The sequence below is a fragment of the Rousettus aegyptiacus genome, unplaced genomic scaffold (genome assembly GCF_014176215.1).
Source record: "Rousettus aegyptiacus isolate mRouAeg1 unplaced genomic scaffold, mRouAeg1.p scaffold_m13_p_3, whole genome shotgun sequence".
Taxonomy (NCBI): domain Eukaryota; kingdom Metazoa; phylum Chordata; class Mammalia; order Chiroptera; family Pteropodidae; genus Rousettus; species Rousettus aegyptiacus.
Window position 1 is genome coordinate 10,935,780 of NW_023416306.1, and position 23,380 is coordinate 10,959,159.

Below are 23,380 nucleotides of genomic sequence, written 5' to 3' on the forward strand. Positions count from 1 at the left end.
GGGAGGTCAAACACAACAGGGAGCCTTCCAGAGCAAAGCCATTAGTGTACAGGAAACCTAGCTCTGCTGGGGCAAAGTGAAAACACCCTCCCCATACCCCCAGCTCCAGGATGCTCTTCTTAGGGGCCTTACCACAGACAGATGGGGCAGGGAGGGGGAAGGATGTGGGAGCCAGAAAAAGTGAGAGGCTACAGGGCAGTCCGCAGGCCCTGAAGAGAGGGAGGAGGAAAAAGGGCTCAGAGCATTCCGATGCATGACCAAGGCTGAGCCCCACTAGGTGAGCTGGTGAACCGTGACCAGGGGGACGAGAGCATCTGAGGCCCTCACGGCCCCTCCTCAGCTCCCTAGGCTGGCCAGCTCTCCCCGTGATTCGCTGACTCTGCTGCCTCCTCTTCCTCACCTCCTTTTGCTATTCCACACACCACACCTGACCCCAGTGACTCCCCTGGAGGCCTTGTCCTCTCCTTACTACATGGAGGACAGCCACCTCCCTCCCTGAAACCCAGGCCGCCACCCTCTGTGGCTACCGTCCTCTCTCACGGGCCACTGCTCTCCACTCCTTTCCTGGTACTGCACGAACTTCCCTCCAGGTGTAGTTTCTCAGGCTCAGATGTGGGGCACTCTCCTTCAGTAAAACACTTTCCTTTGGTGCTTTCATGCACTCCTTAGCTTTAAACAGCTCCAGTGTGCTCGAGACTCCTAGGTTTCTGTCTGCAGCCCTCCCCTCCTCTGAGTTCCGCTCCTCTAGGATGCCTCCTAGCAAGCACCTCGAGCCTGAAATGTCCAATGTCCAAAGTGGAGCTTCCATCTTAGAAGTTAAAGCCAAGCCTCGAAAGCCAGGAGCCCTCCCCTTCTTTGGCCTTCAGAATCTATCAGCAAGTCCAACTGATACCGCCTCTAAAACCCTCACACCCGGTCCACTCCTCTGCATCTGCCCAGGCGGCCTCGCCCCACCCCCTGCTGCCTACCAGGGAGTCACAGGGACCCTTTAGAAATGCAAAGCAGATTATAAACGCCTGGGCTAGAAACCCTTCAATTACTCCCTACAAGCTCTCTGAAAACATCCAAACTCCTCCACAGATAGAAGTAGGCAGGAGTGGCCGCCTCCCCTCTGACCTCATCGGGCAACCCCCACCCCCACCAGCAGCCTGACTTTCCCGCCTTGGGGACTTTGTCCTGCTGCTCCCTCCCTCGGCTTTTGGTGTCTTCTGGAATTCAGCCCTTCCCCAACTGCCCCACTCCGACAGGTCTCGCCCCACCCCCATGACTCCCAACTAGAACACCTGGTTCATTTCCTTCACAGCCTTGCTCGTTTGACCAGCAAATATTTATTAAGCATGAACTATGGGCCAGGCACCATTTTAGTCACTGGGAATCCAGATGCTGAACAAAACAGACAAAAACCCCTGTCTTACAATTCAGCGGGGGAATGTGTCCACCCGACCTGCAACTACTTCTGATGACCCGTCTCTTCTGCCAGAAGGTAAGCTCTGTATGGACAAGGGTAATGTCTGCTGTGTTACTGAGTCCTAAGGCGGATGGGGGATCCTGGCATGGTGTAAGAGTGTGAAAGCCCAGTAAGTGTTTAGCACAGAAATATGTAAAAACTGGGAGCAAAGGAATCGACCCCAAAAAGACACTAAGGAGAGTCCGGCTTTTGCTGCCTCCTAAGGAGATGACTCTTGCTGTTCCCAGGGTCTCCGGTGAACGAACGTGAGGCTTCTGCAGTGCCCCAGCCCTTCGAGGGGACAGACCAGATGCACGAGGGGTGGCTCTGGGTAACTGCTGGAAAAGAGGGGTGACTGCAGCCTGCGCAGTCAGGGAAGGCTCCCTGAAAAGGCGACGGCTGAACAAAGCCGATCCCTGTGGCCCCCAAATCTAGGGCGACGGAAGAAAACAAATTTGTGTTTTTGGGCTCTGATGTTCTTTGCTCTAGTAAGAAAAAAGAAAAAGAAAAAGAAAAAACCTTGTTCGAAAAACCCTTTACTTTTTATTAGTGTCTGGATCAATAAAAGTTTTAGGAGTAAAGCTTCTCTCCTGCAATACTAACCGCCAGAGAGCCAGGCCAAGATTATTAAATCTCTCTCCAAGAGCCCCAGCGGCCGGCCCCTCTCCTCACCTGTGCTGGCAGCCCCCGGCTAAGGAACAGCAGGCCAAGGGCTCACTGGCAAAGGAGCTTAGAGTCAAAGCCCCCTCCTCGCAGCCTACCCTGCCAACCCCACCAGTTCCCTGGACCCAGATCACTTTCCAGGCTCCTCACAGTCTTGTTAGCTTGGGCCTCCCCAGCTCCAGCCCAAGACTTAAAGCTCCCAGAGGGCAGGGCCAGATTCCAAGGAAGAGAAAGGAGCCAGCCTAGCAACCTCAGCCTCGACCTTCACTCCTCTTCCCAAGCCCCAGAGGGGGTCTTCCATTCAGCTCCCCAGGACCAGCTGGGGACTGAGCTGGTCGTTGACCACCTCCTCACGCCAAGGGGGCCCTGGCCTGAGGGCGGGTAGGATCCCAGAGCTGAGCCTGATGCCCTCCACCAGTCTCCCATCCAAGGCCCAGCCACCCACCGGGGAGGACCCTTCCTTCACCCCTTCTCCCACAGAGCCACCCACAGACCTTGGCGATGGGTGCCCTGGCCTCTCGGCTGCCCCAGGTCTGGGCAGCAGGTGCCCAGGAGCAAGATCCAGCTTTTGAGGATGGCGGGGCCTCCACAGAGCAGATCCTCTGGCCCGGCCCAGGATCTTGCCGAGGTTGTCACTGAGAAGTCCGAGACCACAGAGGCTCATCCCCAAGGATGGTGTGCACCCAGGTGCCACTCCTGGCCAGATCGGGGGACTTCTCAGCCAGGGCTGGCATCTAAGAGGCGTGCCCAGGCAGGCTTCCCCTTCCCGCAAAGCACACGTTGAATCTGTCTTCCAAGTTGAAATTTCACAAATGACTTAAGAAAAACAGCGGTGACAACATCTAGAGATTTCCGGGTCCTCCAGGGAACAAGTGGAAAATTACAGTCTTCCATACAGGTAACCACATGGCACAACCTCCAGGTCCAAAAAGTCTAGAAAGACGCCTGGAAACAAAGAGTCGCTTTCAGCCACAGGCAAGGGTCACTCCCAGGGCAGCAGGACGCGGTACAGGCTCACGGGCTCGAGGCTCTGGGTCTGGCGGAGCCTCAGTCTGGAGAAGTCCCTTCCAGGCTCCTCCCCTAAAGTGGTGGCCCCGCCCACGGTCGTAGCCGGCCCGGAGTCCCGCCTCTGGGCCTTTGCACTGGCTCTAAACAAGGCTGGTTTTGCCTCATTCTGGTCTCGGATCAAGTGCTGTCTCTTAGGCCAGGCCGTTCCTGAGCACTCCAGCTTAAGGAGCAACTCCCCCGCCCCCAAATTATCACCCGGCTTCATTTTCTTCATAGCACTGATGTGAAATCACCTTGCTTGCCCGCCCCTTCCCCCACCGTAAGAATGTCAGGTCCGGCACACCTCCGGCCAGTGCGTGGCACAAGGTAGGCACGGACAGAAGTGGTGAAGGAACAAACCTTTATCTTTCTGGCTGATCTGAGACGAGATGGCTAAAGCAGTGTAGGTGGGAGCGGGGGTAACGGGAAGAGCTGGGGGCGGCGCCAAAGCCTCCTCCCCCAGCGCCGCTCTGGAGCATTCCAGGCTTCCCTGGGGCGGCGCCACGCCCCACACGCTCTCCGGGCGGGAAGCTGCCGGCCCCGCCCCCGCACCCCCAGAGGCCGGCCCACCTGCAGCCGCAGGCCCTTCCCTGCCCAGGCCCAGCGGCCAGCGACATTCCGCAGCCAGCTGCCCCCAGATGCAATCACTTTCCACTCGGATCACGGGGAGAGACAGGCCCGGCCCACCCCTGCCGCCTGCTGCGCAGGCCCCACCCGGGTTCGTCTGGCTCAAAGCGGCATCCGGGGAGCCCCGCGACGCCACCCCCGGGACAAACACCCTCCTTCTCTGCACTTCCATTCAAATATTTTAAAAATGCGGAACAAAGACGGAAGTGCAGACCTTGCCGACCACAGTCACCAGGAAGCAGGGCCGAGAGGAAGCAAGACTCAGGACTCCCCGTCCCCACTCGAGACTAGAGAGCGGTCCTCTTGCTGGGAAGAACTGAGTTCCCAGATAGCAGTCCTGGGTTCAAGTTTCTGTGGGCCAGGTCTCCTGCTCTAATGAAGCACCTATATCCCAGGCTGGGCGGGCAGGGAGAGGGGGAGGGTTAAGCGCTGGGACACAAGCAGGGGACCGAGAAAGCTACCCAGGTTTGAAAACACCACTAAACCATTATGGGGCAGACAAGTACCCAGTCAAGCCACTGGGCCCAAATGCCACCCATCCAGCCTGGCGCTTCATTCTCCAGTTACACTCACCTGGTCCTCACCGAAACACATGGGAAACAGCATACCCAGCCAGCTCTACATTTTTGGCTGAAGTGGTCACCCCCTTTCCCATCCCAATCAAGGCACAGCAAAGTCATATAGCCACCACCTGGAGAGGCTGATCAGACGGAGGGCCTGGAAGCCTCCACTGGGGAGGCTGCTGCACTACTTCCTGAAGCAATGGGAACATGGAATCCAACCCCTCAGATGAAGAGAGGCCTTGGGAGCATAGAGCCCTCGCCTGGGATCCTGCCTACTCCAGTCCTTCGGCAAACAACTGAGCTCCTACTAAGTACCGGGCTGGCAGGCACCTACTGTGTGCAGCAGGCAGGACTCTGGCTGGGGCACCTCAGGGCTGGTGAAGAGGTCTTTGGTCCACAGCAGCCCCCAACCTGGCAAGTCCATAACTCACTCCATCCCCTGCTGTGTCCTTTCTTGGGCTCAGATGTTCTGGGCACAGGTGATCCTGACCACAGGTCATCCAACAGTCCCCACAGCCCCCACCCCCCAATCCCAGGGGCCTCCTAGACAGAGGTGCACTTACTTAGAGTGGCTCCTTTCCTTCTGAGGTGAGGTTACCCCTCATAGCCCACACGATGTCTTAATAAGTCTCAAAAGGGGAGAGCTGAGGCTGTAGTCACAGGGAGAGGCCCTAGGGCAGAAGAAGCCCCTTTGGCTCTCAGAATAGCCAAGACAATGGGGAAAGAGGAAGCAAAGCACATCCTGGAGCACCTCCTCCAGAGTGCAGGCCCCAAAGAAGCCTCCTCCGTGGTCTCAATCATGGCAACGAAGAGGCAAGGCAGATGCTGTGACTGCTACATAGACGAAGAAATCAAGTCCACAGAAGTTCAATCACTTGTACCAGTTAACCCAGCCTCATCTGTAAGTAAATGTGCCTCACTCCTGACAATCAATCATCTGCACCTATCACTCATCCCCTCTCGTCTCCCCGACCCCAATTCTAATACCTCTTTCTCCTGGAAGCCTTCCCAGATTTCTCCCAGCAAGAAGCCATCTCCACTAGTTGATCCACACAGTTCTAATATCTTGTTATAACAAAATGAGTTCCAATGACAGGGTCTCTCGCTCTGCAAGACAGCTGTCACAGGTTGCAAGCTAAGAAGAAATAAGCCTGGATACGTGGTCAAAAGATGAACATCCCAAGTCAGGCTCTCACACTCACTAGCTGTCTATGAACGAGCTGCTTTCTCCATACCCTTCTAGACTCATCTCAGAGGACTGTGACCTCTTGCAAGCTCCTTCCAGAGCCATCTTGAATAATATATAAAAGCACAGAGGGAGTACAGTGACTGTCCTTGCCCACGTGTAGCTGAGGGAATTTCGGAGGCTGATCCAGGCACTCCTGGTTCCAGCGCCTCTAGTGACCGAGGCCTCCCTAACCCTTAGGTCCCATGCACACCACATGCTCTTCACCTCTACACCCATCGCATCCCATCCAGCCGCAAGGACCTCCTTTTCTATTTTCCCCATGCATGCCCAGCTTTTGCTCAGGCCACACCTTTGCTCCCACTGATCTTCCCTCCTGCGCCCATTGCCAATTCTCATTCGCCTTTCAAGGCCCAGATCAACAGCCTCTACCTCAAGGAAGCCTTTCACAAGCTCCCTCTGTCTTCCTGAACTCCTGGCCTGCCTCCCCTTCTCCTGGGTGCAGCTGGGGGTCTACTCGTCTCTGGTTCTTCAGGTCCCAGGAATGACTCAGTAAACGTGTGATGGACATAGACACCCTTTGGGTCAGTCTTTTCTCCAAGCTCAGAGCCCAGAGGTCTCAACATCTGTGAGATCTGAGAACTGGGCTAGGCTCTCTGGAACCCTCCTCCCTCAAAAGGTTCCTATTTCCCGGAAGGCAAGAGAGCCAGCCCCAAGACTGTGGAGGGGCACTTCCAGGCAGTGCTGGGGAGAGAGATGCTCATGTCTTGGGAGGGAAGACCCTTCCTGTGACCATGGCCCTCTTCTTTCTAGAGGCTGTGGCGGGGCGGGGGGGGGGGGGGGAGGCGCACAGAAGCCCTCTCTGGCTTGCCCAGAACTGCCTGAGCTGGAGGAGGGTGCTGCTGTAAGCCTGGCCTCAGGAGGAGTCTGCGGGACTGAAGTAGCCACGACCTGGCTGTTCATGGACCAGGGCCTCTGAAGAGACCGTGGCTGTACTTAGCTGAAGGTGAGAAACACATCTGCTATTAGACTGAGGGCCTGCTCCGGATAGCAGTTTCAAGGCGCCCCAGCTGTTAACTTACGTGAGCACATTTATGCCCGTGTGGTTTTATCGTCGACAAAGAACAAATGTGTCCTGGCACCTGCGACACGCCAGGCCTGGTGCTGGGTATTTTACATACATTACCTCGGTTAATCCTCCAAAGAAACATTCACTGTGCATTTTACTAAAATGAAGCTGAAGCACAGAGAGGTTGAATAGTTGCCTAAGGTCACACAGCTAGTTACTGGTGAAGCTGGTATTCGGGCCCCTCAACAGTCCAGCCCCAGCCTATCTTCCCGGTCCGAGCTGCCAGTTTCACCATTCCAGGGCCTCTGTTCTCTGCCTGCCCCACTCACCTTGTTTCCCAGCGTAGGAAGTGATTAATGTTTATCATCGGCCCGCAGCCTCCCAACTCCCTCCGTCCTCACCTGCTCAGATAGCCCCCCCTGCTCACATCCCCTACTCCCTCCCATTAAGCCAGTCAGGTTCCAGCCCCTCCGGCCACCTCCTCCTGCCAACACCCTCCAGTCTGAATCACCCCCACGGTTTGGATCACCCCCATCTGCCAGGCCCCCGACCAGTGTCTTGTGGTAATGACTTCAGCTGGCAGAGGATCCTGGAACCTTTTCCCCCACAGTGACAGTGACACATGTTCGCTTAAAAAGCATTCAGGGGGAGTAAATTCCCACCCATGTGACGCCTCCTTGGAAAAATATAGAGTAAATTTACTCAAACAAGCAGTGAGACATGGTCAGCGTTTCTCTTTCTTGGCTGTCACAGTGCCAAGAGCTGGCCAACACCTGGTATGGTGTTCCAGGGACTGAATGCTATCAAGGGGCAAGGGAGCGGGGAAGTTCCCCGCGGATGAGCCTGTGGCTACTGGTCTCTACTGTACAATACGCTGGGCTCAGCTGGGGGTCAAGCTCCCTCATCCCTAAGCCCTGCCCCTAGAAATGCCACTTCTGTGTTCTTCCCAGGATGCAAGCAGGTAAACAAGACACACACGGTCTCCGCCCTCAAGAAGCTGGCAGTCCGGTGGGGGAGGGGTACGGACAGACATCAGTGCCCAACAAAAACACTTAACGGGAGGCCAGAGGAGGCCGTGGAAAGCATCCTGTGCAGGGCCTGGCACAACAGGGGCCCTGGAATGGCTGCTGGGGCAACACTTCCGGTTTGGGTGCAGGGCTCTGGGAGAGGTTTCACGGAGAGGAGGACATCAGGCACATCCTCTTCCTCCTGAGGTTTGCGTCCCCGCTGAGCTTTGTCCCGGGCGCACTGTGCAAGGGAGTAAGCAGACGGGCTCACCCCGGGAAGGGCCCTGGCATAGCGTCACGTTTATATCACGACAGCCCAGTCCTGAGAGGTGTGTCGATTTCTCCTGCCTCCTATACAAATGAGGAGACAGAGTGGTCCAATACTCTGTCCCAAGTCACAACAGCTAGCGATCGAGGTCCTGGTCATACCTAACTCCAAGGCCTGCCTGTCCTGCGAGCACCTAATTTCTCTGAGGCTTTATCTTCCGGTTTGCAGAAACTCCACCATCAGAAGCACTCCCACCGCAGACTGGTGTTGGACATTAAATGCCCCACCTGCAGCCTGGGCCTGGGACCCTGCTCCTGCAGCTTGTTGGGTGGACGAGCCGAGGCCAATCCTCTGTTCCTGAACCCAGCTTGCCAAGGAATGGCCGCCGATATGGAGTTATAATTGGTGAGCTTGGCGGCACAGAGCCCAGCAATACACCCGGTGGGTGATGGTGTTGCAGGGGAAACAGCTGAGCACAGCAAATATAGCATTGACCCAGTTCAGTTCTGTTCTGTCTTCGAGAAAATAATTGAGTTTAAATGAATAGGTTTCCCACGTCCCCTCCGGCCTTGAAGAGGGTGGAAAGGGAGAGGGGGAGACAGGAGCAGTTCCCCGGGCTCACTGTTGGTTATTTTTGAGTCGTTAGGCCTATGAAAGGTTTCCTTCTTTCCTTGGCGGCCAGTGGGGGTCAGACACGGCTGGGAGGCAATGAGGTGAAAACCACACAGAGTGGACAGTGAGGATGGAGGTTTAAGTCCTGGCCTCACCAGGAGCTCTGTGGAGTGGCCCAGTCGGTCCCCTCAGGCACCAGGGCCATCGTCTATAGAAGGGGAATACTCCCCACCCTGCCCGGGGGTAGCTGGGAAGAGCTAATGCAGGCTGAGCACACTGGAGGCCTTTGGGGGAGTAAAGGGATCTGGGGTGAACTGCAGAGGCCAATTCCTTGCGCTCCAGGAATATAAGCCCAATGCTGCCACATCGATTTTTTCAAGAAAAGCCAGAAACACAATTTTTCAGGTGAACGTCTCAGGGAGTATTTAAGTATCAGTAACCAATTTTTTAAAAAATACCAAAAAACACCTCTCCACCTTCTCAGACCACATGAAACCTGCCTGCGGGCTCCATGTGCCCACGAGCCACTCATGTGCAGCCTCCAGTTTAATGACAACGCATGGAAAGCAATTTACGATGTGGTGTCCCTCACACCTGTTTTATTGCCTGACGCTTTCCTTTGGCCAGGAGGCCTGAGCCCAGCCCTGCTTGAGAGGGAGAAGGAGAGGAAGCCTCGCCTAAAGGCGGGACCTCTCAAGACTTCAGGGAGGACTAGGAGGGGCAGCTCCCTCCACTGTGGGAAGGTGGGTGGGGACGTTTTGCTGAGAAATTAGGAGCCTCCATCTCACCTCCTGTACTGCCCTCGACTCCCTATTAGGGTCTCAAGCTTCCTCTTCAGCAAAAAGGGGGTTTCTGAGAGGACCGAATAAGAAAGAGAAAGCTTCAGGAGACAAAGAGAAGCTGTATCAAGTCTCCCCGAGAAGTAGTGCAAGTCGGCCAGGCCTCAGGTCATTCCCCTAAAGGCCGGCTCCGTGGCTGTGAGCCCAGGGAAGTTACTTGACCTCTCTATGCCTCAGTCTCATCCTCTGTACACAGGGAGAGAAGAATCTTTGAGACACAGAACTGCCCTGAGGTTAAACGAGATGATGACTGTCAAGTGCTTGGTAGGATGCCTGGCACATCGCAAGGGATCAAAACATGACAGGCGCTATTATTATTGTTGTTGTTCTCGTTGGTGAAAAGCGTGCCAGGGAATCCTGGCTGGGTGATGACAACAAGGCAGCACAACCAGGCAAACTTGCCGTCAACAGATGAGGCCACCTATAATCCACCTATAATCGGCACAATCGTTAGGCATGCAAATGGTGTGGCTGAGATGTTAGAAAAGGGTGTTCTTTGAAGTGTGTTTAAATAACCTCTCTCCCTTGGCTGCCCGGCCCTCCCCAAATCTTGTTTACACTGTTGGTTTCGTTAGCGTTAGCGAAGGCTTTCTCAATAAAGTGAGACATATTCAAATCAAGAAGGTTTTAAATCACAGGAGCCCCTGCCCCGCCCCACCTGGAATTATTTGTGGGGGCCCATCCTACGGCTCCTCAGCCTCCCTAGCCTGTTTTCCCAGGAAGTTGGGCTGGAGGCCCCCACAAACTGGCTGCCCTCTGCTCCGTGGACCCGGGAAGACAGCGGGAGGGCCTGGGGTGCGTTGTTCACATGGAGCAGACGCTGTATTTGGGAAGAAGTTCTCAGCAGCATTAACATGACCGGTGAGTTCCCTGGGCACCAGGGCATACCCATCACACTCACTCACATCGGACAGGACCCTGGCTCAAAGAGATTTAAGGAAGAAAGGTGCTTAAAGTCAGAGATAGTAGGTTGGAGAACTGGATCGAAACCGGGGTCCATCTACTGCCCCTGGAGTCTGCTCTCCTGGCTCTGCCCTGAAACTGTACTTAGCACAGGCCTCCATCGACCTGGAGAGGACAGAGAATGTTAATAATCCAAAATTGATCCCAGAGCCTTTGAACAGGAAGGGATCATCATAGACTGACCTGGGTTTTAAGCTGAAGACATTGAGGCTCAAAGCAGTCCTATAATTTGCCCAGGGTCCTACAGGCAAGGCTTCTCGCCCCAGGCTAGCTGCTTCTGCATTCAGATCTTTAAACACAAGACAATTCAACCACCTTCCTTCCCCTTAATAGCTGTGCCAGTATCTTAACCATGCCTGTACCTCCTGGGCCCAACACAGACCCAAGCAGACAGAAGATGCTTGGGAAATGTTTGCCCAACTGTTTTCTTACCAAAAAGACAATGGTAAACAGCTGGAACAGTGAAGGCACATTTAAAAAGATGGGTGCTGGCTTGCGGACAAGGGAGAGAGCAGACCCTCCTCTGTGGGAGAACTTGGCCATCCTCAGCTTGGGAAGGGTCCCTTTCAAAGCATTTCCCTGCCAGATGCTTGCTGATTCTTCTCAGTTTTGGAGGAAATGAAAATAGAAGTCTTAACAGATATGTTAGCCCCTCACCCGCCCCCTGCTGCCTTGGACCACCACCTGAGCAAAATGAAATGTTTGCTTTTCTCACTCCTTCCTGGGACTGAGAAATTGAGGCTGGGAGAGATGAATGGATGACTTCCCTGAGGTCGGGGAATGGTGGAGCTGGGACCCAGACTTCTTTGCTCTTTCAACCAGGCTTCCCATCACCCCTTCCCGCCTCTGGCTGTTGGAAACCTAAGGGAGCCTTGATAATGATGGTGGAAGATAATGGCCCTCCCCCTTGCCGGGCCCCCAAGGCCACCTCTGACACAACTCAGGCCCCTCCTCAGTCTGGACGCTTTGCTAAGTCCCTCCCCCTTTAAATAACAAACAATCCTCACAAATCTCCTGGGAAGGAGGTACAATCATTGTCCCCATTAACAGACATGGAAACTGAAGATTACACAGGTTAGGTATCAGCTGGGAAGAGCTGGGAAAAAGTGGAGCTGGGATTCAGCTCAAGGGGCCTGAGCTATTAATGGCTCTGCTCCGAGTGGGGCCCAGGGAACCCCCGGGTGAGGAGCCACTGTGGGTAACAAGTGTCCTGACCACGAGTGTGACACGATGTATTACTCCTCACAGCACCACACCCTGCCAGGGGTCGGTCATCCTCACCAGGCAAGGCTGTAAATAAACCTGGAATGGAGGGTCCGGGGCCTCCAAGAACTGCCCAAGTCCAGCCACAGTGTTTTTCAGAGATCACCCTAAACTTCGACTCCCCATCACCTCCCATCCCTACTCTGCCAGCATTTCAGGGCTGGGGACTGGAGCTCCTAGGAGTATCTGGGAGGGGCCAGGAGAGGAGACCCTTGCCCTAGAAGACAAGGGGAAAGCAGGGCCTGGCCCTGAACGGAAGCTCCCTCCAACTCCTCCTGGAAGCCCTCCTGCACCTACCCTCACGCATGGCCAGGCGGCTGCTTCTAAAATCCCGGATCTGACCAGTTCCCACTCCCTATTGAAATCCTTCCCACTTCCAGTCACCTTAAGGATCAGGTCCAAACCCTGTCCACCTTCCGGCCACCTTCCAACCCATCCCAGGCCACCCATCCCTGGGTCCAACACGTAACCAGACGCAGGAAGCAGCGCACGCCTGCCAGGCCTGCCAGCCCTGCCAGCCAGCCCTTCCCCTCCTCTCTGCAGGGAACCCTCCCACCAGCTGTCACCTCCAGGGGCCAGACCACCCACTCCACACTCCCCCCAGCCCCTCAACCACAGGGTCTGGTGACCCATCTGCCTCTTCCGACAGCCAGAGGGGGCCCTGGAGGGCGGAGCCTGGGTGTGCCTGCCCCCTCCCCTCAACACAGCGCCCTGGCTGGCTGGAGCTTGCTGCGTTGGGCTCCCCAGGGACAATGAGGCCAGCTCTAAGGGTCACCGCCGGAAGGGGAGGCTCCTGGAAGCAGACCTGACCGTAAACTCCCGAACCAGGTCAGGTTCGGGGACATTGGCCGAACGAGTTAGGGAACGCGGATGGTGCCAGCCCCAGTCCTTCCATGGACGCCTGACGATGGCTATGTCGAGACTCTCGGATGGATGACGTCATCACTCCCAGAAACAGGCGGATTAAGAAGCCGTGACGACAAGGTAAACAGCACGGCTTGGCGCACGCGCGTGCCCGCACGCCCCGCCCCCACCGTGTGTTCCTCCGCCCTGCGCTCCTCTGGGACACCGACGGTGCCAGCAGCCGGTGCCAGGAGCCAGAGCCAGCACGAGGCGTCTGGATTCCGGTGACACAGGTAGCGTCTGGGGAGCAGTGGTGTCCCAGAGGGATACTCTTCTCGGGGACCCGCTTGCAAAGGCTCCCTTGTCCTGACCCTCACTACTGTCCCCCACCTGCCCCTGGCCCTCTCCGATCCCCCCTGGTTTTTTCCTCGCTCCCTCCTCGGCCCCACGCTGAGGTACAATCCCACCCACATTTCAGACCCTCACATTCTGGGCCTCTCCCGAAGGGCGGGCCTACCTAGGTTCTGGGGAGGTGGGGACATCTCCAGGCTAAGACAGGGCTCTGTGCTACAGACACCAGCCTCGATGCCTGGCTCTGCCTTGTTCCAACTGTGTGACCATGAGCTGGTCAGTCCGTCTCTCTGGGCTTACTGTCCTCATCGGTACAATGCGGGTGTGGCCACGGGCCTGCCTCATGGGGTAAGATTAAATATGTTGATTTGTTCATTCACCAACCTTTTGTCAGGCCCCATTTTAGAGGCCAAAGACACATTAGGAAACAAGACATCAATTTCCTGCTCCCCCGGGGCTCAGTCGAGGCTCAGTCGAGTGTGGGAGGACACGAGTAGATGTATGTTAACATCGGGTGACCGCGAATGCGGGGAAGAAACACAGGGCAGGGCCGAACGAGAGGCGGGGGAGGAGGCTGTGCCGGCCGGTGCGGCTGGGCAAAGTGAGAAGACGGGTCACAGACGTGGGGCAAAGAGCGATCCAGGAAGAGGGAACGGCGAGGGCAAAGATCCTGATCCGCAGTACCTGAGAGACAGGGACAAGCGGGGGCAGTAAGATCAGCACGGCAGGCAAAGGCGGAGTGGAGCCGAGGCTGAGGATGGGCTGCAGGGTCCAGGTGGGAGGTGACATGGTTTGGACTCTGTGGTAGTGGTGGCAGTCCACGGAGCACGTGGCATGGTGCCTGGCATTCGTTCTCCTTGTCCCTATGCTCATCACCATCAATATCCTCATCACCCCTGACGCTGGGGAGAACCCCGCCGGTCCCAAAGCTGAAAGACCAGCAGGCGGACCTCGTCACCCTCGTTTACAGAGGACCAGGTTCCTGGCTCAAGGTCGCTGAGGTGGTGACGGGCAGGGCCAGACTGGGTTCCACGGCCTCGGATGCCAGATCTCCTCCACATGCCCTTTCCCCCAGGCAGGGCCCGGTCCTCAAGCAGCTGTGTGTCTCCATCCACACTGGCCTCCACTGGGAAAACGTCAGACGCCAAACAAAACAACAGCACCAGGTTTGCATCTCACCGGTTTCTGAGTTCTTCCTATCCAGTTTCTCACTTGCAGACAGGGTGGTATGTCAAGCCCCATCAGATGATGGACTAGGATTCCTTCGAATCCTTGCTAATTCCACCTCCTCCAAGAGCTTCCATGAGCCCAGGCAAACACTCTCGCCTGGGCCTGGATCCCCCGCAGGCCCCGCTCAGAGCCAGGCTCCAGGGCCTCGGCAGCCCCAGCCCCAGAGGGAGCTGACCCAGTGAGAGCCCTCAGGTAGAGACAGTCTCACTACTGCAGGCAACTCTCCCACTCCAGACCAGGAGCTCCTCCAGGCAGGCAGGGACCGTAGCTGATTCCTGTCCCTGTCCCCAGGGCTGAGCACAGGTGAGCAAAAACAGAAATAACTCAATCCCGAGGGTCCCCTGGGGAGTCCTGTCTGCATGAGAAACCCTGAGACAGCCACCTAGCCTGCCTCCTTTCCCCTCTCACCCCTGGCCTCCGAGTTTGGGGAAAGCTGCTAGGGAACTCCCTGGTGCGCACCCCCATTGCTGGGGGCTAAAGGGGGCGACTGCTGGGAGGAGGGGGTCTGCGGCGACATGCCCCCTCCCCAATGCGGCTGTGAGCCAGAACAGCCCGTCTTCCCCTCCGCTCTTTGGCGAGGTTAGATTAAGCTGGACAACATGTTCTCACGCACACAGATGTAGATCATTTTTTTTTATAAGCCACAGAAAATCTGTAGCAAAAACTCCCAACCACCAGTCAGTGATAAGGTGGAAGGAGAAATTCCACTCTTTGCTTTCCACTTCTCTTTGTGGCTAGAATCTGGTACTCTACACCTGCACTCTTAATGACCTTTACGTTGAAAAAGACCCTTAAAAGTAAAGTGAATGAAAGGGCATCTGGCCAGTGTTGGCCCCTTCCCTCTGGGAGTCTAGGTGCCTGCCTTACACCTTGTTTCTTCTGCCTGGTCCCCATCCAGGCCAGCCGGCCAGGCTGGAGAGAGCGAGCATGGGAAGAGGCAGGGCTAGGAACCCAGCCAGGGGCCCCTGCCTCAGACCCAGGCACACGGGGATCGCAGTCACCTCATCCCACGTCCTCTCTGACCGCCCTGCCCTACTTTGTGCAAACTCTGCTGCTGTCCACGTTGTCTGTCCCCTCCATCAGTCCCTGGCCGCCCCGGGCTTCGGTCACCTGCGTATCCCTGGCCCAAGGCCCTGCACAAGCAGGTGCTCAATGAAAGTTTGCTAGACACACTGCCAGGACAATCTGAACGGCTGTTTGTGCCAGGTGATCATTTAGAGAGAAACTCAAATCTGGATTATGGAGGGAGTGGCAGGTAGGGTGGAGAATTAAAGGAAAATGATGCCCCAACAGGAAGACACGCAGACAGGCTTTGGCCAGAGCAGTTCAAACCCTGTGAAGAAGGAAGGACCCCTGCCAGGCAGGAGGACAGGGAGTGCGCCGCCCTCTGAGGGTTCAGAACCTTCCTGCCCAAGGAGCTGCACAGCCAGCAGCAGAGCAAACACAAAGGGCAGGGGGAGGCCACGCGCGTCACGGACACACAGACGGACGGACAGCCCCCAAAGCCATGAGGTCACACACACCTTGGCTGAGGATCAGGATACCTGTGTGTCCCATACGTCTCTCTTAAATACTTCTGGCCTTTCCTCCCTGAGTGCTTCCCGACCAAAGCCTCCCCCGTTCACCGTGCCAACGCTGGGCAGAAGCCCTGGCCAGGGGTGGGGGACAGAGCTACAGCAGGCTCGGCGGGGATCTGGTCTATCCAGAGCAGCTTCTCACACCAACTGTAGTCGGCCCCTCAGCAAGGCATGCGTGGCTTCCACAACGGGGCGTGGCCCCAACTGCCCTGCTGTTCCAGTCCCCTTTGCTCCAGTCCCAAAGACCAACCGTCCTGAAAACATTTATGCAGATTCCCACAGCCACACCTTTGCGCAGGTGGCTCCCGCAGCAGGAGACCTTGCCTACTCCCCTCTGCCCACCTGGGTTTTATCCAACCTATGTGAAAGGTTTCTAGCTGGAGAGGATGGGCTGTTATTTGGTCAACATGCATGTTTTGTTTAGCCCACACGGAGTCTGACATTTTTAAGTTTTGAATCAATTGCCAACATTTAAAGATGTGAAATTTGAAAATGTCACCGAAAACTCTTAGATTTCTGCTTTCTCTTACAAATCCAAAGACGCAGTGCCATGGCTCGGTGGCTGCTGCCCCCCCTTAGCAGGACACGCGCTCTCCAGGTCGCCTGGCACACCTGTAACCGCCTCACAGCGGTTCCTGTGTGGCGGCTCGCAGGACACAGGACAAGACCTACATCTCCCAGGGACGCACTCAGCACCCGGCACGCAGCAGGGACAAAAGAGACGCAATGCCTCACCGTGCCCAGGGTCTCCTGATTGCTGTCCGCTTCTTTGCGAGACCCCAAACAGGGCCAGGACAGTGCTCCTCGGTCGTGGGTCCCCCCCGCCCCCACAGCGGGGCACACCTGCCGCAGGACCCTGGGCTCGGCCTTCGGGCCCGTGTCACGGCAGTATCTGGTCTTTGCTTCAGTGGATGTGCCTTCTGGGGGCCAGGCAAAGCAAGAGCAGGGATCCTGCCATCTCCCCGCTTTCCATCCCCCGGACTTTTGTCAGACGGTAAAGGAGAAATTCGCAGCAGGAACTGACAACGCCGAGGCTTCCCAGACGCTCGCCTGCGGCCAGTAGCCAACTCTTCCCTTTTTCTGGGTTTTCAAGGTCAGGGTCACATTGGCAGGAAGGGTCCTCTTTGTTCTCCTGCCTCTGACTCACCCTAACCACAGTCACTATCCAGGTCCTCGGCAGTGGCAGAGGAGGCCCTGCTCCTGCTGGGGTGGAGTGACGAGGGTGAGCCCCAGGGGCCCTGCTTCCCGGATACGGGGCCTCTGTGGGCCTGCGAGCGCCATCTCTGGTGGGAGAGAGAGCTGACAGCCCCCACCCAGAGCCGGTACCAGGCTCAGAGGACGAGGGGCTCAGTCTGGCTCTGCCCCTGGCTGGCTGGTGCTGTGACCTCAGGCTACTTGTCTCCTCGCACAGAGCTTCAGTTTCCTTATTTGGAAAACAAGGAAATAAATACCTGATCCAATGATCGACCTCCTAATGGGACCTGGAGGAGCTTTGTCAGTCATGAAGTGCCATGCCAAAGTTAATTATTCCAGCGCCTGGCGCAGCGCCCACGCGCAGTTGGGGCTCAATGTACCGTTCACGGCGAAAACACCTTCGGGTCCCTGCTCTGTGCCAGGCTGTGTGCAAGGCTCCGGAGGCCCAGAACGGAGGCCTGGGCCCTGTGCACAGGAGGTCTGTCCTTTAGTGGGACATGGACACAAGTGTCACACTGTGAGACCTGCGGTGGGGTCCTGAGCTCCTTAAGGCAAGGGCAACAGACCCAGGTCTGTCAAGGGCAGCAGAGGCCAGAGTCTGGGCTGCCTGGCCACAGGCTGCCTGCCCCTCCACCCATTTTCCAACAGCCTCGTTTAAACAGAGTTGTCAGGCCTGGGGAACGACCCAGTTCCATGTGCACGTGCACGTCTGGGCCACGTGCACCTGGGCGTGTGTGTTGGAGAGCTGACAGCGACCCAGCATGTTAGTGGCAGACCCCGTGCCATACCTTTTCTATACATTCTGTTCATGGCCTCCACACCTGCTTGGGGAGTAGTGAAAATAATCCAGACTCATGGGCCCCACCCCAGAGAGGTGACGCCGCCCTATCCCCAACAGGCAGTGGTCTTCAGAGCCTGGAGTCACACTACCCTGGGTCCCCATTCTTATTGTGCCCCCCACGAGCCTGTGAGACCTGGGCCCAGGTACCAAACCTCGCGGCACCTGGTTCACCCATCTCCCAGGCTGCTGTGAGCACTCAGGAGACAAAGCATGTGGCACGGCAGGTGTCGTCTTCGTGCCCGTCCTCTGCCTAATCCAACCCGACACACGCTCGCCCCTCTGACTCCGGCTCTTCTGACCTGCTTTCGCCCAGCTGAACTACTGTGCTTTCCACTCCCAAAGCGCCAAGCCCTCTCCTGCCTCCCAAAGCAGTCTCATGTCCTCGAAAGGACAGAACGGTTCTGAGCCTTCGAGCACGGGCTCACTCGTGGGGTTCCCACTGCCTAACTGCCCTCCTCCCCGCTTTGCCATCTGATGAACTCATCCTCTTTCAAGCCGCTACTCGTGCCGCTCTGTGAAGCCCTCCCTGATTCCTGGAGAGCAGCCTCCACTCCTGCCCACCCCAAGCCAAGTGCAGACCGAAGCGGGCGGGGCCTGCGACTCCTTGCCCATCCCAGCATACGTCCCTCACCCTCGGCCTCAGCCTCCCTCCTGTGAGTGACTCTCCACGGGTCTCACTCTAAGGCCCCATGAATGGGCTTGGGCACCGCTCTGTTTGGAGGGGGAGGGCGTCTGTTCACCGGAGGTTCTGGAGGGCTGGGAAGGAGCCAGACACTGCCCTGTTCTACCCGAGAGGACAGGCTGAGCACAGCTCAAGAGACCCCCAGCCAGCACGCACCCTCAGGCCGAGACCGGGGAGCAGACCCAATAACGAAACACAGAAAACCGGCACAGAAAATGTGGAACAAAGGGAAGTCCACCCGGGACTGTGAGGGGGATCAGGGCAGGAGCAGCGAGGACTTGAAAGGCAGGAAGAGCAGGGGGAAGAGAAGGAGGCGCTCCAGATAGAGGGAAGACAGGAGACAGACAGATCCATCTCGAGTGCCGCCGTACATATCTCAAGGTGCTTTGCTAAGCATTTAGCTACAAATCTCATTTATTCCTCTCAACCACGCTTTGAGATAGGAATTGTTTTAGAGAGTTAAGTTCCCCAAGTCACAGAGCTGAGCGGTGGAGCTGGGACTTGAACCCAGGCACGCTGGCTGCCTCTGTGTGAGTAAACAGGGGTGAGGAGGGCACAGGGGCTCAGGGGAGTGGGGAGGCAGTGAAGACGAGAGTCTGAGGACTCTTGAGACTCGTTAAGATCTCAGAAGCCAGGCTTTGTTTGCACCTGTATCCTGATCTGGAAGGGCACCCAACCCAGGGCAGTGTTGACAACAATCCCATGAGGGTGACCCCGCCCACACACGGAGCAAGCGTGGCAAGCTGACACAGGGCTGAGGCCCCCAGCCTTGCACTTCCTTTGCACGCTCTGCCTGAAGGACGCAGGGAGCTGCTCGTAAGAGTGCGCCTGAGCAAGCGGGGGAGGGAGCTGGGAGAGGGCAGCCAGTCAGGAGCTGCGGCTGTCGGCGGCCACACCGACAGGCTGGCGCGGAGCTGTTGCCAGGGCAGCCCGGAGATTCTGCCTTCCCGGGCAGAGTGATTTAGAACTGGTTGCTCCGTCTGGGCCACGAGCTCGGCGGGCCAGCTCCTGGCCCTTCCGCAACCTTAACACAAAATGTTAGGGCCTGGGCCACTGGTATGAAAGGCCATTAAGACAGAAAGCATGGGCATGCCTCCCACGTCAGAAACAAGTTCCTTGTCACGGCACATACAAACGGGAACCACGGCTGGGGGCTTGAGGCTTTTGGGCCAGGAGTTTGGACAACCCAGGCTCATCTTGAAGGACACACGCTATTATTAAGTGGTACCTGCTCCTCCCACGAGGGGCCTGGACCTGCAGTAGCAGGCAGCCCACGGGACTGGAGGGGAGAGGGGAGGAGGAGCCCTTCAGGGGTGGTGTGGCTGAGAGGAGGGTGGTGCGGGGCGGGCAGGACCCGGACTGGACTCGCCCCGGCCTCCTCACAGTGCCCAGCACATGGCTGCCACGGGGCAGGGCCAGACGAGAACGAGACAGCTAGAATAACTCTGGGTAGGGAGAAGTGACTGCATCTGGAGAGGCCAGGTGACAAGGTGAAGTCCAGTTCAGAAAGCTCGGGGTGTTGTAAGTCGTATGTCAGCCACACTGAAACATATTAAGGTAAATGATTGACAGTTTGATAATCACGTGTGAAACTTAAGAGACTCCGCCCAAGGCCTGATTCGCAGGCGCCCCTAGTCAGGACCACCACTCGTGGGTGGCCTCGGTAGCCCGTTAAGTAGTTTTCCCTCCTATTTAATGTGCCCTCTCATTCGGAAATGTGCTCCCACTGGTGTGATGAGTGGTTTCAAATGTGACCAGATGAAAAGACCATAGGGCATCGCCATCCTGTCTGAACCAGCCCTAAGATGTAGGCAAGCTCAGCAAGCCAACCCTTCACAAGTGGCCTCTTGGGGTCCAGAGCTCTGTGTGCCCCAAGCCCTACCACTCAATGGAAGACCCTGGCCCCCAAGCCAATGAAGAGGCTGAGAAACGGGCATCACCTGGGAGTGAACCTATGGAGCAAAGTGCTTCCCCAGGGCGAGAAGACAAAGTGGCGGGCCGCCCCGGCTTAGGAGAGGCCTTGGGGCTGCCTGAGAGCTTCCTAAAAGGTGTGTGCACAGGGCAGGGCCTGGCATGAGACTGGCCTTTACTGAAACTTCCTGGTAGTTGCTGAGGGCAAAGGAGACAGAGTCCTACCCAATGCTAACCATTAGAGGCTACAGATATTTATGGAAGGAATACAATAGCCAAGCAGCAACCTTGACCTAGGGCAGAGAGAAAACAGGGATGACAAATCAGAAACACACAGTGATGAGTCACCAGGCTTTCTGCTGAGCAGCCTAAGTTCCCCAGGTTGGCCAAACACCACGGTGGGAGCCATGGAGCCAAGCTCAAGGAACGGCCCATTATCTACCTGCAAACCATGAGTACCTGTGAACACAGGCAGGTGCCCAGGGTGCCCAAGCTCAGGGAGAAATTGAGAAAGTAAGACCCTGGAATCCATCTGCGACCCAGGAGGAAAAAGTGAGGCACGAGCCTTGACCTGGTCCTTCTGTTTCACATCTGCCTGGGCTCGCGGGGCAGGGACTACCTATGAGGAGACCCGAGATTCGGTACCCAGAGTCGGAGCTGTTGTGATGACCCTGAAACACGCTCTGAGTGCGTCTAACCTGCCTGGCTTTCCGTCTCAATGAGGCGCTGGCTCCCCGAGAAGCAGGAGGACACCAAAAGGCTGGCCTCGGGGCACCAACCCCAGGATGCCACTGCTGTCCCCCTCTGGCAGCACACTGAAGTGCTGGGACAGGGCTGGATCCCCTCTATACCTTCAGGGCCAGCCCCAGACCTGCCTGGAACCCCACCGGGGATGCCCCGCTGTTTCTCTGAAGAACTAAGCAGATTTCTTTTGGAAGTGGAATCTGAGCAGGACAAAGGGCCCTCAGCTAGGGCTCTTCAACCAGACCAAATAAACACTCAGCTACTCGACAGGGGGCTGCGGTTTTTATTTGAAGAGGGGCAGGGAAGAGCCAGTCCAATCGCAGTTTGAGCTGAAACTGGCTTTCAGCCAACGGCAGTAGCACAGCACCCCAGGCTGAGTTCCTGCCTTGTCTGGAGTTTAGCTGCCCACCTGGCTCTGTCCTACCAGTGTCCCTAGGGGCCCGGTGAATCCTGGTCCCCTAAGCTACAGCAAGCAACGGTACATCTGCCGCAACATGACTCTGCGGCCTGATAATCCGGCACTCCACCACCATCCCTCAGAGGCATGGGACCCTTCCAGAAAGGGGAGAATCCAGGATGGAGGTCTCAACACTTGAAGGAGTCTCAGAATCACCCCGGGGCTTGTTGTGAATACAGACTTGGGCCAACCCTACACCTGCAAATCGGACGGCCCTTGGTGGGGCTCTAGAATCTTTCAGCCAGGTTCCCGTGGCGCCATGATGCTCAGCTATATCCAGGCACCAAGACAAGATGGGATGACCCCTGATGCCCCTCAGTGCCCCCTTCCCAGTGTCCACAGGAATGCTTGGCCTCGCCCCATCAGCTGCTGAACTTCCTAAAACCCTGGGGAGTCCACAGGTCTCTAAGCACCCTCAGCTGACCACACCTCTACTCGCCTCTGTAGGCAGCTGGTAGGCACCACGGGTAGGCCGGCCACACCAATGACAGGCCAGCAGGGATGTACAGCGGAGAATAAATCAACTCCCTTTACTGGGGGAGACATGTGCTATTTACAAAGTTTTTTCAAAGAGGAGTCATTAACTGACTTGTGTTCTGATCATCAGAAAATTACCCAACTCACGTCGCTGTTAAGAGGAAGCAAAACCTCAGCGAGGCAGACAGGCTTGACTTTGGGTTGGTGGAGGCCCCCTCTGGAGGCCCATGCTGCCCCAGCTCAGGAGATTCTCAGGCTGCACTCCACAGAGCCCTGCCCTGAAGGAGTGAGATCCCTGACACTGGCTGCAGAGACTCTGGCAGGATGACAGGTGCCACGGCCAGCTCCCCAGAGCAGGTGGGCATGCATCTGGGCCTGGAGTTCCACGGGCCTGGGTTTAAATCCAGACTCCCCCTTTAAAAAGTCATATGCTCTCAGGCAAGTCTCTTAACCATCTTCGGTCTGGGTTTCCTCACCTGTAACTGAGGAAGTACCCACTTCCTAGTACTGCTGTGAAGGTTAAGATCACAGGAGCCCCACGCTCCCAGACCCACAGGGTCTGCACAAGCCCGTCCATCTGCTCAGAAGGCGCTTCCTGGAGATTTCAGGTGGCTCCTCTCTTCCTTGGGGAAGCTGTCCCTGCCACCCCACACGCCAAACCCTCCTGTTCTGGGCTCTCACTCCCTTCAAGACACAAGTCTCAACTGCGATTATGCATTTCCTGGGGGAAAATTCATTGCAGCCTGTCTCCTCCACTAGGGGAGGGGCCTGGCTTGACACTGTACCCTATTAGCTAGCACCATGCACCTAACAGGCCCTGACTCAACAGTATTCCCTGTCCTCAGGACCGGGTCATCGGAGTTCCCTGTCCCATCGCTGGCTCCAGCCTTGACTCAGGAACTCCCACTCGCAGCCCCTACAACAGTCAAACCGGTGCCCTGTCGGATCAGCTGGCTCCTTGGGAGCCTCTGAGCGTCGGCAGCTGCTCCTTGGGCCTCGGCCTTGCACGGCTCTCCGGATTTCTCGGAGTAACACCTTCTCGGAGTTTCGGAAGCACACCAGTCATTTGCCAACTATTTCCTCCCATTAATCTCACAATGCATTTGCTATTTTCCCTCCATAATGACTCATTTAGCAGCAACAGAGCAATTAGGCAGACCACAGAATATTGATTTTCTAAGTGGGAGAAATGTCCGCACAAACGGCTCTTCATGCCTGTCTTGGGCTGTCTCCTGGTACATGATGGGGTGGACCCTGCAAGGTCTGGGCTGGAGGTGCTGGCAGGATTCTGGAGTCTCAAACGGAAACTCAAAAGCATCATCTGTGTAAATCTGAGAGACTGTGTGTGTGTGTGCACAAGATAATGTGATATAAATGAATGTGACCAAAAAAAAAATAGATTGTGACATACATGACCCCATGCAGACTACAGAGCCCGAGGAGGCGGGCACCATTTTCACACCCATTTTAAAGATGAGGAGACGGAGGTTCAGAAATTAGGTGGCTTGTCCTAGATCAC

General features: G+C 56.5%; 1 protein-coding gene and 1 long non-coding RNA gene across 5 annotated transcripts in view; one reads left to right on the forward strand and one right to left on the reverse strand.

Annotated features, from left to right (window-relative positions):
- LOC107516304 (DAB2 interacting protein) overlaps positions 1–23,380 on the reverse strand; it is a 117,238-nt gene that overhangs the window by 40,727 nt on the left and 53,131 nt on the right. Inside the window, exons 1-2 of one of the 4 annotated variants that reach the window (XM_036218285.1) lie at positions 3,518–3,671; positions 2,605–3,055 (exon numbers count right to left, since the gene is read on the reverse strand). The exons of the other annotated variants lie outside the window; for them this stretch is intronic. Of the exons in view, the coding sequence (XP_036074178.1) occupies positions 2,605–2,774 (170 nt within the window). The 5' untranslated portion in view covers positions 2,775–3,055; positions 3,518–3,671. Of the gene's footprint in view, positions 1–2,604; positions 3,056–3,517; positions 3,672–23,380 lie in introns of those variants that run through there. 4 annotated transcript variants of the gene reach the window in all.
- On the forward strand, positions 942–2,028 carry LOC107516305. Its single transcript, XR_001598265.2, has 2 exons — positions 942–1,483; positions 1,696–2,028. It is a non-coding gene; the product is annotated as an uncharacterized LOC107516305 (long non-coding RNA).